Source organism: Oreochromis niloticus, linkage group LG19, assembly GCF_001858045.2.
Source record: "Oreochromis niloticus isolate F11D_XX linkage group LG19, O_niloticus_UMD_NMBU, whole genome shotgun sequence".
Lineage (NCBI taxonomy): Eukaryota > Metazoa > Chordata > Actinopteri > Cichliformes > Cichlidae > Oreochromis > Oreochromis niloticus.
The window spans coordinates 9340222-9355204 of NC_031983.2; the positions used below are offsets into that span (position 1 = coordinate 9340222).

General features: G+C 42.1%; 1 protein-coding gene across 4 annotated transcripts in view; it reads left to right on the top strand.

Annotated features, from left to right (window-relative positions):
• Positions 1–14983, top strand: part of LOC100702813 (ryanodine receptor 3) — a 105927-nt gene that overhangs the window by 37320 nt on the left and 53624 nt on the right. For 3 of the 4 annotated variants that reach the window (XM_025901030.1, XM_025901031.1, XM_019349097.2), the window contains 14 exons: positions 765–945; positions 1709–1844; positions 3334–3429; positions 3733–3851; positions 6063–6196; positions 6359–6600; positions 6864–7056; positions 9279–9495; positions 9759–9863; positions 11985–12088; positions 12981–13064; positions 13380–13539; positions 14361–14508; positions 14759–14961. In XM_025901030.1, the coding sequence (XP_025756815.1) occupies positions 765–945; positions 1709–1844; positions 3334–3429; positions 3733–3851; positions 6063–6196; positions 6359–6600; positions 6864–7056; positions 9279–9495; positions 9759–9863; positions 11985–12088; positions 12981–13064; positions 13380–13539; positions 14361–14508; positions 14759–14961 (2122 nt within the window). Of the gene's footprint in view, positions 1–764; positions 946–1708; positions 1845–3333; positions 3430–3732; positions 3852–6062; positions 6197–6358; positions 6601–6863; positions 7057–9278; positions 9496–9758; positions 9864–11984; positions 12089–12980; positions 13065–13379; positions 13540–14360; positions 14509–14755; positions 14962–14983 lie in introns of all 4 variants that reach the window. The other variant, XM_025901029.1, reaches the window with a different exon arrangement.

The following is a 14983-nucleotide window of genomic DNA, read 5'->3' on the forward strand; positions in this document are numbered from 1 at the left end:
CCAATTAAACCAAATTACAGCCCACATTTGTCTTTCGCCACTTTATTAGGGTAATCTGCAAAATGTCCTGTCACTGGGACAAGTTTCATAAGCACCCACGTTGATGATGGTTTAGCGTAATTACACCTGATGATAAAGACATTCCAACATTGGCAAATTATATCTGAAGGCTAAGAAAAAAAAGGAAAACAGATATTTTTGAAGCCCACAGACTCATAGGTGTGATATAACTCGTGATGTAACTTCCCCCCAGATTTTCAAAGTACAGAGGGGCCTGTGGGTTTTGGCTGAGTGGGGCCACATGTTTCCAAATAGACATGCAGTGGCATCACTGCTATGTGTGGTGAGCTATGAAGCAAATACGTGGATGCTTCCATTACCTGTATTTGTTATCAGAGGGCCTGTTGTCCCCTGGGTCAGACTTAGGGGCAGGAACGTGCCTGAATCTGTCAGCCCCTACCATCACACACACACACACACACACACACACACACACACACACACACACACACACACACACCGCTCCCACGCATCAGACAAGAGCTATTTTTAGCCGGCCAGCGGAAATCAGCATTTCAGCATGAATGAACCGTTGGGTTAAACATCGTGTTAGTCATCACTGCCTCTCCTCAAGTCTGTTCAGCTTCCCAGTCGTTGTATCTTTAGCAATGGTTTGTTTCCTCGAATGAATGAGAGAATTTGAGAAATGGCAAGTAGTGTTAAATGTCTGATTGAGTTTTTTCCTTTCTGTCTACTTCTCCCAGAGACCTGGATTGTCTGGGTGTTAAGAACAGGGCACTGGTCGCTCTGCCCGTGGAGGAGGTGCTCCAAACCCTTAATGACCTCATCACTTATTTCCAGCTCCCCGATGCCGAGCTGGAGCACGAAGAAAGGCAGATCAAGCTGCGCTCGCTCAAAAACAGACAGAACCTCTTCAAACAGGAAGTGAGTTCAGCCATCAAGGAAGGTTTAGTAAAAACAGCTCGCGAGGCAGTCAGGCAGAGCACCAAAAACCTTTCAACGTGGACTTTTAGTGAATGAGTGCACGTGTGATTAAACTAGCAGTAGTGGCAAACTTGCAGAAGTAGGTGAAAAAGCGTAACCAATTGATTCTGTGTGGTTTGTTTCAATGCCATCCTGTATTTGGAGGCACTTCATATGAAGGTGTCAGCAGTTTTCCTGAGGCTGGCATGAGCGCACTGAAGCTTTCTGCTAAGCTTCTAGGCTCTAAATTGCTTTCATCAATTATAAAGTGTCAACTGCCTCGCTGAGGGACCCTATGATGTCACCCATTGAAAAGCAGGTTAAATCTTACTGGATACAACAGCATAATTGTGTCAAAATGTCGTGGAGAGACCATAAAATAAGAGACTTGATTGTAATATATCTGAAGATTATCAACACATACAGTATAGATTTTTGCAAATTACATATATTTTAAGGATTGTTTAATCTTATGTACCTTTCTATGGGGGACTAAAGGAGCATATTTCTTAATTTTAATGCAGAAGGTCAGCTTGTCACAATAACTGTGACACCCTCTATTCAGCATATCAGATCTCAGGTATTTCAAGTCTGTGTCTGTAGAATAAACCAGTACAAGCTGCATTGCACTAACTGAAAACTGGGGGCAGATTTCATCAAAGGAAGCTCTTATACCAGTGACATGTGCTGGGTCATGTGACGTGTCACTGCCTCTTTTTTTTAGGGCATGCTGACTCTGGTGTCCAACTGTATTGACCGACTGAACGTCTATAACAGCGCTGCACATTTCGGGGAGTGCGCGGGCTCGGAGGCCGGAGCGGCCTGGAAAGACATTCTCAACCTGCTGTATGAGCTGCTGGGTGAGATGCTGGTCTTAACCGCACACACACAAATACACACACAGACAGACAGACGTACACACAGACTCACTGCCAACTGCAATTAATCTTAAATATGAAAGTTTGAAGATAAAGTAGCCGAGAGTGCGGTGATTCACCGGTGATGACGATCTGTGCTGATCCGCTAATTTAGCAGCCATACACAGATTCTTCAGACGGCAGATTGAATTTAGGCAGATTCACATTTGCACACTGACACACAGGATGCGGCAGATAGCTGGCCCTAACTGAGCCTGATTCTGTCAGAGGTTTCTTCCTCTTTAAAAGTGAGTTCTTCCTTCCCACTGTCTCCAAGTCAGGCTCTTTGCATCACAGTATAAAGCACCTTTTTGTGACTGTTGCTGTGAATTGATGCTGTATAAAAAAAACTGAATTGAACTGAACTGAATTGAATTGAAGACACATGAACCATAAATACACTTTTCTAATACTCCAAAAACAAAACAAACAAACAAACACATTGTTGCAGAAAAGGCTCGGTGGCATGCGGCCCAATGCCAGGGCATCAACCCAACAACATCAGTCATCTCAGACACACACACACACACACACACACACACACACACACACAGAGCGTTTGGGTATCTCCCACTGACCTCATTTCTTTTTAGCTGCCTAATGTCAATTTTCATCTCTGTCCTCTCAGTTCTCCTTTTTGTTTTGCTCTCTGTGTTCCTACTGCCCAGTGTCATCACCCCTCCTTTTCAAATTCACTATGACCTCTTGCACTGCATCCATATGCTCTGTCATATATAGGACGTATCTCAGTAAAATGACCTGGCAGGAAAAAGCATTTTTTTGCTTCCCTCCTCTCTCTCTGTATATCCTGCCATCTTCCATCTGATGAGTACAGTGTTTGTCTCGACTGTTATTTCATCAGCTTTCACATAAAAAGATCCATTTACGAGCAGAAAATTGTGAGCAGGCACGATTTTCTTCCTGTCATGGTTGAAATGAGTTTCATTCTTAAGCTGAGATAGCCCGTATGTAGAGTTTATCTTTCATCTTGCCACACCGAAGCCCTCCCTGCCCTCCAAGGATGTCCTTCACCCTCTTATTTACACTGATTTCACCTGCTGACTGATATTAGTGTTCTAGTCACATCTCTCTTTCTCTGTTCCCCTTCCCCCTTCTTCACACACCTGGTTGAGCGCAGCGCTAAGTGGATTTGGGATCCCTCCCTCCTTTCTTCTTTGTCTCCCTGTTTTTTTCGTGCTAGGACATACGTGTGGGTGTGTTTGTCCTCATATGTTTATGTCTGGTCTCACCTTCTCTCTAAGGCATCTTCTAAAACTAATATGTTTAAGAGTGTCAAAGCACAATGTCTTCCTTAACCGGCTTTGGGCAGGAATTCAAAGTGTTCACCTTTGCGTGACATTGTTTTTCTGTTGTGTAAGACGTCACATTAAGCAATGCGCTGACTCGTGCACACTTTCCTCGTGTCCTGCAGCTGCGTTAATCCGAGGGAACCGCAACAACTGCACACAGTTCTCCAACAACTTGGACTGGCTGGTGAGCAAGCTGGAGAGACTGGAGTCTTCTTCAGGTACACTCATTAGCATTCTGACAGATACACATGAGCCTGCAGTGAAGCTGCACTGTGAGAGAGCTTTTGTGCAACATCGCAAAACTATTAAAATTCTTTAACAGGTACAGGAGTCTTTTTTTGAAAGGTGACACTGTTGGCTGAAATCATGGGAATAGCTGCTTTTACTTTTTAAATGTGCAGTAAGGAGCGTACCAGCAGGGTTTTCTGTTGCTCTGTGCGGACAGAATGCATCTTTGACGAGTGTCCTTTGGTGTGTCTTTTGCGAGTGTTAAGTAACTGATGAATTTTGCGGCTGTGCAGGGATTCTGGAAGTTCTGCACTGCATTTTAATCGAGAGCCCCGAGGCGCTCAATATCATCCAGAAAGGACACATTAAATCCATCATATCGCTGCTGTACAAGCATGGACGCAACCACAAGGTAAGCAGTAAGGAGCGCTGCTATGTAAGTGCTGTTGCTACACGGTGAAATACACATCTGAGTTGTGCACATGTTGAAAAATAACTATGCAATACAAAGAACAGCAATTTATGTTAAGACAAAGCGTAACACTTTATATTACGGCCCGTGACTGCAATGAAATTGAATTTTAATGTGTATTTTATTTGAAACTACAGTGTAGTTATGTTTACCTGCAAATACTTAAAGGTAGGCTCCCTAGAATAGGGAAGTAACAAGTCAGGTTTTTACTGGAAGCAAAGAAATAATTCTACTATAAGTAAATTTAGTTAATGTGTAAGTGATTTTAGGTACTGTAGTGTGCAATCTCATGACAGTTTTGCAGAAAATCAAATAATATTTGCACATCTTGCATCATAAATACATTATACTTTTCAGGGCTTGGGCTGTATTATGGAGTGGATTAGTGTTACCTTTTTACATATTTACCTTTTTAAATCTCTATTTAATATTCATTATGTTGATATACATGATGTATTTTGTGTTATTCAACTGTCCTTTTATTTAACCGATGTTAGTATGATAAAGACTGTTCTCCCTTAACAACTTACAAGAAAAGATACCTTTAAAATTTGCAGGTCTGTGTGACCTTCATGATGATGGAGCCAAGTCTAACTATTTTTTTTCCCTTTCACAGTCACTGTTCACACATAAAGGGACTGTTTACTTTCCCGTAGTACACCTGGGACATTAGGCGAGGTTAAACCGCTCCATAATATGGGCCACCCACCAAAATGTACAGCACACTTATAATGTAAGATGGGGAAATATTGTTTGTTTTTCCACAAAATTACCAAGAAATTACACGATACTTAAAATTACTTACAATGGAATTTGTGTCTCATTTTCTTAATAATAAAATATGGTTTAGACCAGGGGTGGGGGAACTCCTGGCCTCGAGTGTCGGTGTCCTGCATGTTTTAGATGTGTCCTTCATCCAACACAGCTGATTTAAACGGCTAAATTACCTCCTCAACGTGTCTTGATGTTCTCCAGAGGCCTGGTAATAAACTAATCATTTGATTCAGGTGTGTTGACCCAGGGTGAGATCTAAAACCTGCAGGACAACGGCCCTCGAGGCCTGGAGTTGCCTACCCGTGGCTTAGACTGATTAAAATTACTTACAGTATAATTATTGCTTTGTTCAGAAACCTGACTTGTTACCCCATTTATTTGTGTATTTACCTTTTGTAAGTAGCTGTTGGCAAGTATAATTATAGTAACATTTTAAATAAAATACATTGAAATTCCATTTATTTACAAAGTAATACCAGAAAAACAATTTAAATCCCAATAAAAGCAGAAATGTATATTCATAAAGGAATAATGTGATGTTTTCTTTGTTTGTTTATGTATCTGTACAGTGAATATGTCACAGTAACATGCAACCAATTGAAGTTGTCTTATGACTTTGTGAAGTCTTCACTGGCTGCACAACAAATTACTCCTGGCTAAGAAATGCACTAGAACAAAGCATTCAAATAAAAACTGCAAATTATGTTTGAACTTGGTGTTTAATATGTACAGTTGAAGCACACGACATGTGAACTTCATAGATGCTTGTGTACCTAACTTGGAAAGAGCAACATTCTTTGCCACAGTCTCCATGCTAAGCTGACAATCTGCTGGCTATTAGATCCACATACTGTACAGATGAGTGGGATTCTTCTTGTTAAGAAGTCTCCTGGAGCTTTTCGTAGCAGTGTGGCCCTAACACGAAACAATCTGTTTAACAGTGAAATAAGATCAGGAGCCGGCCTGGGTCGTAAATCAGCCCGACTGTACTGTTTTGCAAAGGAAGCAGGAGAAAAAGGTCAATGCTAAAGCGTAGTTGTTCTATGCTGTCACCCTCGGCTGAGCATCCTGGCCCCTTTAGTTCTACAGCTTTGTTAAGCTAACATCAAAAGGGTATTATTTAACATGTTTTTGTACCCAGTAACAATCGCAGAGTAATTATGCAGTGGTTGCATATAAAGGGACTGTCCCTCTAGCAGCATCCTGGACGGTGAAATATAATTAGTCATTTTCAGAAAGGTGCAGATGCACATCTGGGGTTTAATAGGGAAAATGAAGTAAACGTGTTATTAGTTATTAGTGAGTGTTAAGTGCTGTCATGGTCTTCCATTAGATGGTGTTGCTTATTATCCCTACCTCCTTCACTTTCTTTTTTAGATACTAGATGTGCTCTGTTCACTGTGTGTGTGTAACGGCGTAGCTGTGCGAACCAATCAGAACCTCATCTGCGATCACTTGCTGCCCAAGAGAGATCTGCTGTTGCAAACCCAGCTGGTCAATGATGTCCAGAGGTTAGAGAGAAATCATTATATATTTTTTATCTCTTCTTTATCTTAAAAATGAAATGACTTTGTATGGAATGTTGCAATTAGCTTTTTTAAAGTGAAAAGTACAATATTGTAATTAAAAATGTAACTCTCTGGTGGTGATGTCACATTGCACTTCTTTGCCAGCATGAGACCGAACATCTTCCTGGGCGTGAGTGAAGGCTCGGCTCAGTACAAGAAGTGGTACTATGAACTCATGATCGACCAGGTGGACCACTTTGTGACCAGCGAGCCCTCCCACCTCAGAGTCGGCTGGGCGAACACAAAAGGTTATGCACCCTACCCGGGAGGAGGAGAGGGCTGGGGTGGTAATGGAGTTGGTGATGATCTCTACTCGTATGGCTTTGATGGACTCCACCTCTGGTCAGGTGGGTGGGATAAGCCAGTGTCTGGAGTAACTAATGCATTAAAAGATGAGCGGTAACCCTGGGCTACAGCCAAGTTGTGTCTAGACAGAACCAGTGCCCTGCAGGGACGATCTCCTTGCCCAGAGTGTGTGTCGCTGTGTGCTAATGTGTGTATCCGACAGTATGTGTGTGTGTGTGAGAGAGGGAGATAGAGGTGTGATTTGTGCCAGCACAACTCACTAGGTTGTATTTCACATAGCAGTTTGCACGCGTGTCCCGATCAGGTCGTATCCCGCGGGCGGTTGCGTCCATGAACCAGCACATTCTGACCTCAGAGGACGTGGTGAGCTGCTGCCTGGACCTCGGAGCCCCCAGCATATCCTTCAGGATCAACGGACAGCCCGTCCAGGGCATGTTTGAAAATTTCAACACAGACGGACTGTTCTTCCCTGTCGTCAGTTTCTCCGCAGGTGTCAAGTGAGTGTTTATTTTTTTTGTTCATATGATTTGTTGGGTGTTAACAGGCATGCTGCAATTCCTGGATGAAACCAAAAAAAACAAAACTCATGTCATATTTATATATTCTAAAAATTCTATCTCCATATTCTGACTTTCATTTTGTCTTCGAGGCTATTAGATTAGATTAGACGCGGCTTAAAAAACAGGAAAAAAATTCTGTTTCCATGGTGACCACTGATAGTGTGATTGATGTGACTTGAAAATGGAATTTCAAGCTCCAGCAGTTTTCCCACAATTCCATGATCGACTCCGACTTTAAAGAGCACAGTAGCCTTTTGCCACTTTTCCTCTGCCACAATGTTCGGTCATGTTAAATATTAGAAAATGAATTTATTTTTAAAAAATATAAAAAATATCAGAGTTCAGTCATCATTCATTTAAAAAAAATGTGGTTCATCTGTGTAGCTAAGGAAAGGAAAGAAAAAGGCATAACGCTCCGCTTGATTTCCCCGTCTTTCAAATCATTTTCATGCATTCTTTTCCACAAATTATGTCACTTTTAATAGCCTCATTGTTCTCACACTGTCTGTATTATCTGACGTGCAGAAAAGATTAATTGAACAATGTGTGTTACTGACCCAGTTGTTACGCTGGTTAACAGAAGTTAGATAAGGAGTTTATTAGCACTCACACACACGCTCATGTGCCAACATGCTGCATGAGAATTGCTTGAAATATTAAACATTTCCTTTTTAAGGGATTTACTGTACACCGCAAGTCTGTGTCTAAACACTGATTACAGCCTTGCAAAAGACAACTGGAGTGCTTTTTGTGACACCTTGCTGTTACTTTTCACCTGGTGCTAAATTGGAGCAAGTGGAGGATTGGTTGTTCCTGTTAGGTCAAATGTATTTATGTAACATGTTTAAAACAGTGTTGACCAAAGAACAAAGATAACTTATTAGACAACTGATGATGCACTGGTCAGCTTCATGGGTTTTTTGTTGGTCTTTGCTGCTGATTGGATCATGAAATATGTTTCTTATTTTACAAGCATTTCATCTTCAGTCAATGCATTCTACACTCAGAAACACTGAGCCATACTGAGGATTGGCATGGACTCAGAAAACGTGCTCAGATGGGAGTTTGTGTGTATCGAGTGTTTATTTTGAAGTTGGCGAATAAGCATATCTAATGTGGTGGAAGCTGTGGGACTGAGCGTGCGCATGTGAGGTCTGGGGAGGAGGAGGAACAGAGTTAGCGATGGCTCAACCGGAGGTCGTGATTTGTGGACTGGATTGTGGAAACTGGAAATGGTCTTATTTGAGTGGGGGGTGCAGGCGAGTTTCCACAGTAGGATGGATCGGTGGAGAGTGGGCAGGCAGGTGAGCAGGTGAGTCTTCTCCTTTACAGGTTTCTGAGGTTCCAAGCTGAAGCGGGCACATGTGGCTGAAAGGTTTTCACAACTCTGGAGTTCAAGAAATTCCAGAGAGACACATGGTTCAATAGTGCATGAGATTGGTGACTGAAAAGAGCGGAGAGACTTAGGATCGCAAGTTATACATCAGCCCAGCACACCTGGTACAGGTGTGAAAAGAACAAACCAGACAGGGGACGAGTCCTGATGCCAACCTCACCTCTCGTAATAACAAAGAGGTTAAACATGGAAAGACCCTCCAGGCTCTGCATCATAACAAACAGAGTGAAAGAAGCCAAATTGTCTACAATTTCATAAAACAGGCTGTTTGGAACGGACTCGTCCTTTTTAGTAGTTGAAGTGTTGTCAAGGTCTGATCTACCCCTTTCATTGGTCGGGGGATTGTGCAGCTAACATTGTATTGACCAGTCACAGCAGAGCGTGAGCGTGTGGAAGCTTGGAATTGGCCCAGTGAACAGGGTGAACGTCTCCATGGACTTAAACGTGCCAGAACATGACAGCCACACATCCTCAGTGCTTAATAATTGAGGGCCGCAGTGAGAATGAGCTTGGTTGCGTCACTGCTACTACTCGAACTGCTATTTTGAGCAGCCTCGAGAGACGGTTTGCACAGCGAAGGTCTAAGAAATGTTTTTTCATTCGCAGAACTAAATGTGTCCCCGTTTGAGTAGAAAAAGTTGAAGAGGGTTAAGAAGAAAAGTAGAGGATTGGTTTTCTTTTTACTAGTTGCTTCTTTTATTTTGAGCGTGCACGTAAAACATTGCAATAAGCAGAGTCACGTGAGCAACTTTTCTCTTGTTAGGGTTCGTTTCCTGTTGGGTGGACGGCACGGTGACTTTAAGTTCCTGCCTCCATCAAGCTACGCACCGTGTTATGAGGCTCTGCTGCCAAAAGAGAAGATGAAGGTGGAGCCGGTGAAAGAGTATAAGAGAGATGTGGACGGAGTTCGAGATCTGCTGGGCACCACCCAGTTCATGTCGCAGGCCTCCTTCATCCCCACACCTGTGGAAACCAGCCAGGTAAGCTCACAGGAGGCGTGCAGGATGGTGATCATGAGAAAAACGCCCCCTTTTTCACAAAGGCTCTGATGCAGTGTGACATGTAAGAACATAAAGAATGCAAATCAACTGAAAAAATGCTCATCTTGAATTTGATGCATCTTGTGTATTTGTGTAATTTTTCCAAAAGAATTGCATTACTTTGTTTCAACTACTGATTTTTTTGCATTCTATAGTTTGGACAACTTTTTGGAAAATGCTCATTTGCTTACCTGTTCCTTCAGATTGTCATGCCGCCTCATTTGGAGAAGGTTCGGGACAAGCTGGCTGAGAATATCCATGAGCTCTGGGGCATGAATAAGATTGAGCTTGGCTGGTCTTATGGCAAGGTAAGGGTTGGATTGTTAATGAGATTGTTATTTAGTTGCTTATGTTGTTCTCCTACAAGTTCATCGCTCGGATCAAAAGATAAAAAGCATACTCCATGCCTTTTTCCATGTTTGTGGAGAAATAAGCACGACAGTTACAATTTTTTCTCGATGAGTGTGAGAACTTACCATCACAGAGGCTTGTATGTCATCTTGCTTTCTCTTTTATAATTTGCGGTTCACACCAAAAAGAGGGTAAGTGGAAAAAGAACACTGTCATTGTTCACGTTCAGCGCTTTTCCACGCCACTCATTTACATCCTTCATTCACATCCAGTTTGTTTGTAGGTAGCAGAGTCATTGTGTCTGTGTTCTAGTATCAGTCATGAATTACAAATTGTTGTTTCACCCAAAGGGCAGAACAGGATGTCTTGGCAATTTCATCACCGGAATAAACCCAGACTAAAATTTGCATTTTGTTTTTTGTTTTTCTCCTTTTCAAAGAAAAACTGATGGAGTTTCTAATTCTTTAAATGTTCAGAGGGTCAATCAAAACACACGACATAACCCACTATGAGTCAGAAACCAATCAAAAGGCCTGTCTATATATTCGGAGCAGAGGTTGTATCTTTTCTCCTGCTACTGATAGTAATCTGAGAATATGATTGTATGCTATACTTAGATTGGAAGATTAATGTGAAATTGAGATGAGGCTGGTTAGTCTGTGTTATTCTTGCCTCTGCTGGCTATGTCCAAAAAATTGCCAGATTAACAGCCAATGTTTTCTATTTTTAACTGGCATCAAGCCCGATCATGCATAAAGACCAGAAGCAGTGGGAAACACCTAGTCTGGATCTGTGGGGCAAGTTCAAAAGTATATCTGACTTAACTTTTGAGCTCTTTTATCGTCGGAGAGCTTATGCTTGAGGGTTTTTTAAGCTGAAGTCTCCTGGCTTCACCTGTAGTGATATCAAATTCTCATCTAAACTCCCTAAAAGAACAAATTAGTGTATTTCCAAATGCATGCTTGTAATTACAGTGTACGCAGTGCAATCAGCAGGCTCCTGCAACAGAAGACAAAAACTGTACCCGATTTAAATTCAGCTCCATCCCACTTCAAGTTCTCCTGCTGTGTTTGTATTGTTTACTCTCTGCTCGGGTCTATTGTAAGTCACAGTTGCACAAGTGGTCAAAAAGAAGGCATGTCCAAATTTAAGTTGGTTATAGTTTCATCCATTTAACTCCAAATTCTAGCTGATGGCTTTCTGGTTTGTTGTACAGTTACCACAGGATAACGCCAAAGTGACCTGTTTTGCTCTTAAAGGAAGGAAAAACAAAAAAACAGCAACAAGATGCAGCTCTTATGTCTATAATACAACATGAGAATCCTGCGCTAGCTTGTAGGCTTTCACTCTGTCCTCCTCCTCGACAAATCTTTGATTTAGGACAAAGACAAGTCTGAGATTTGGTAAATAATATTTTTTATTGTCAAGGTTTTATGTTTTTTTTACATGTGGAGCGATAGCCAAGTGAGTTGGAGTCAGTTATACATAGTTATACATGTGGTAGAGGTCACATAGCAGATAAAATAAACCTGTTTTTGCTATTTTGCACTGGTTGCATGTAAATATGAAAGAGGAGATTTCCCATAGTTCTTGTACTATTCACAAAAGAGCTGGCTGCTATTCATTGGACCCACGGAAACAGCTGCATATCTGTACACAGCCCTGCATGTTTTCTTGGTAAACATCCACCATTGCCATGCCACCTCCTCTGAGCAGCATTGCCAAAGGGATTATTTGGCTTAAAGCGCAGCCTCGAGAGAGACGCATTACGCCTCTCACTCGGTATTCCTGCCATACAGCTCTCTGGCTCTGCCAAGAAAACATGCTCTCTTGTCCCTCTCTCATAACATGTTCACTAGAGTAGTCTAATCACTGCAACTAGTAGCACCCAGTACTTAAACCACATGCCCGTCCCCCTTGTTAGTTCACAGTGACAATGAGTTATGAGGCTGTGTATTTCATATGCATAGATCTAGTAGGACTTGCTGTACATGAATGCAGAGGTGCTGATCAGCAATGATGAGAACGTCAGGAGGTGTTTGATATGTGTGTTTTTTCTCTGACTGTTTTCCTCACAGATAAGGGATGATAATAAGCGGCAGCATCCGTGCCTGGTGGATTTCTCCAAGCTGCCGGAAACGGAAAAAAACTACAATCTGCAGATGTCAACGGAGACTCTGAAGTAGGCCGAACATGATGGATTGTTTTTGTCTTCATGGACAATACCTCTGTTATTGAACACAATAATAAAAAATAGCCTACAAAACAATAGCTGACATATTATTCACAGACAATACATTTTCTTTTTTCTTTTTTTATTGGATTAAACTATTTATGAGGAATATCACCGCAGGTAGTGCACTGATTTCATAGTAAGGCTGCAGCGATGACGTGCTGTAGTTTAATTGCTGACAATGTTAGCACTGTTAGGACTTCTTAGCTATTCTTTCTCTATTGGAAAAACACACACCAGCTTCAAGGCTGTGGGCATTCCCATCCTTGACAGAGGTTTCTACAATGCTGGCTCCACGTGTGGGATCACCTGCCTGTGTTGAGACTGTCATGCCTCATTTGATGAATAAATGGGGCATCTATTGCTCTAGACTACCAGTAGTCCTCTCTTCTTTAGAGAGACCAGGCTTTCTACACTTACACAGAAATGTGCAAAATGGAGGGGTAGGGTTAAGGTGGAAAGGAATTGGGTTATAAAGGCCCATCGCAGGTGATTGACATAAATGCTCTTCGAATCAAAAACATAAATGCATGCCGTCATTAATCTTGATCCGCTGCTTTGGAAGACACATGTGGGTGACAGGGACGAGTTCCTGAAAGACCTCAAACTCACTTTTACTGTCGCTCCGTCCAATCACAAGGTGTGAAGGAAATTTGTCAGATTCACTTGGCGCCCGTTTCGCTCCCGTGGGTATAGCTCGGCCTTTCTTGTGTAACAGATTAGGACATGTGTAATTTAACCCATCGTGCTCTGTTTGGACACGTTCAGCAGCCTCTCTGGTTCTTTGCATATACTGTCAAATCAGTTTATTGGTCACTGTGGTTAATTTTTTCCCCTGCAGGACCCTGCTGGCGTTAGGCTGTCGTATAGTTCACATGAATCCAAATGCTGAGGACTCTCTCAAAAAGATAAAACTCCCTAAGAAGTAAGTGGGTATGATTGTAGCAACGATACAAGCACACACACTACACTTGATATTCATTGTACATCACACAATTGGACAGTAATGACTCGGCCGCTTATAGTAAGACAGTAAGAGAAATAAAAGGAATCAAAATGTTTGGTAACCCAATCACAGATCATCCAAAAATGTCCAGCAGTATAAGAAATAAAGGATATTTATTGTGTTTACTGCCATAGAGATTCCCATCAGGCTGTAAACGTAACTAAACTAGTCCCTGTGGTTTAACTGTATCCATAACTGGGGGAAAAATTCCTTTTTCATTGTTTTTTCCTGTAGCTACATGATGTCCAATGGTTATAAGCCGTCCCCTCTGGACCTGTCCGATATCAAACTGACTCCGGGGCAGGAGCTGCTGGTGGACAAACTGGCAGAGAACGCTCACAATGTGTGGGCCAAGGACCGGATCAAACAGGGATGGACATACGGGATTCAGCAGGTATGCTCAAATCCACCAAAGAATCGGCAACTTCGCCAGACATGTGAACAGCGCTGAGGTTTGGTTTGAAGTGAAAGACGAATAACAACCTTAGATCACTGTAAACACATCTACGAAAACACAGCCTTTAATGTTCAAATTTGATTGAAGAGATTAAAAAATAGCTTCTCAGAGAACAGGTACATTCAAAAGAAGACATTGTTGCTGTAAAGTGCTTATGAGTGCATCCCTATAATCTAAGAGCAGCAGCTTTACATTGTCCAGAGGTCTGTGCAAATTACTCAGCCAGAAAGTACGTAATGTTCCTGGACATCTGGTGCACAATGTGCTGGGAAAAAATGTTCAGATTAAATACAAATACTGCAAAGAAAGAAAAATCAGTTTTCTTAATATGTGGAAGAATACGCTACTTTTGCCTGCTCCCTTATTCACAAGGGGTTGCCACAGTGGGTAGCTCCGCATGTTTGATTTGGCAAAGCTTTTTTATGCCGGATCCTTTTCCTGACAAAACCCCACTGGGATTTGTGTCTCCTCCCGGGATCAAACCAGGGATCTTTTACTTGTCAGGGAATTGTGTAAACCAAAAGGCTGATTTTGTTCTATTTCAGCTTTGTCTGTTATCTTCTCAGTTCTAGACTAGTCTATAGTTCACTTGTGGATTTGCCAACATGACATATTTTAAAGTGTGTCCCTGTATTATTGGTAACTAATAAAGTAGTAATATTGGACACAACCAGCTGTAGAGCTTCAGCTACAGGCTCATCAAACAAACCTGAACCTGAAAACTTTAAAATTTCTCTTGCTGCTTCTCCTCCGTCCAGGATCTTAAAAGTAAGCGTAACCCTCGCCTGGTTCCTTATGCTCTGCTGGATGAACGCACCAAGAAGTCAAACAGGGACAGCCTGCGGGAAGCTATCCGCACTCTGATTGGCTACGGGTACAACATCGAGCCCTCGGACCAGGAAGGCGGTGAGTTTCACCCATGAAAGTGTGCTAATCAAAATGCCCAGAAGTTCAAATTATACAGTGCATAATAAAATGCTCCTTACAAAGAATAAGGATAAAAAATGATATCCTGATATGGGACTTTGCCTTCCATCCCCTTTCAGTTTGGAGTCAAAGAGAATAGCCATGTGAAATTGCTGCTTTTACCTACAGCCACTGGGTTTTTCCAATTAATATTTCCATTGCTTCTTATTATTCTCCTTTCACCCAGCAGGACAAGTCTCGGAGCGCCTCAGCATTGATAAGATCCGCTTCTTTAGGGTAGAAAGAACGTACGCAGTGAAGACCGGGAAGTGGTACTTCGAATTTGAGGCAGTTACCGGTGGAGACATGAGAGTGGGCTGGGCCAGACCTGGGTGTAAGCCAGATGTGGAGCTTGGCACAGATGAGCTTGCGTTTGTCTTTGATGGATACAGGGTAAGCTGTCAACCAAGACTCA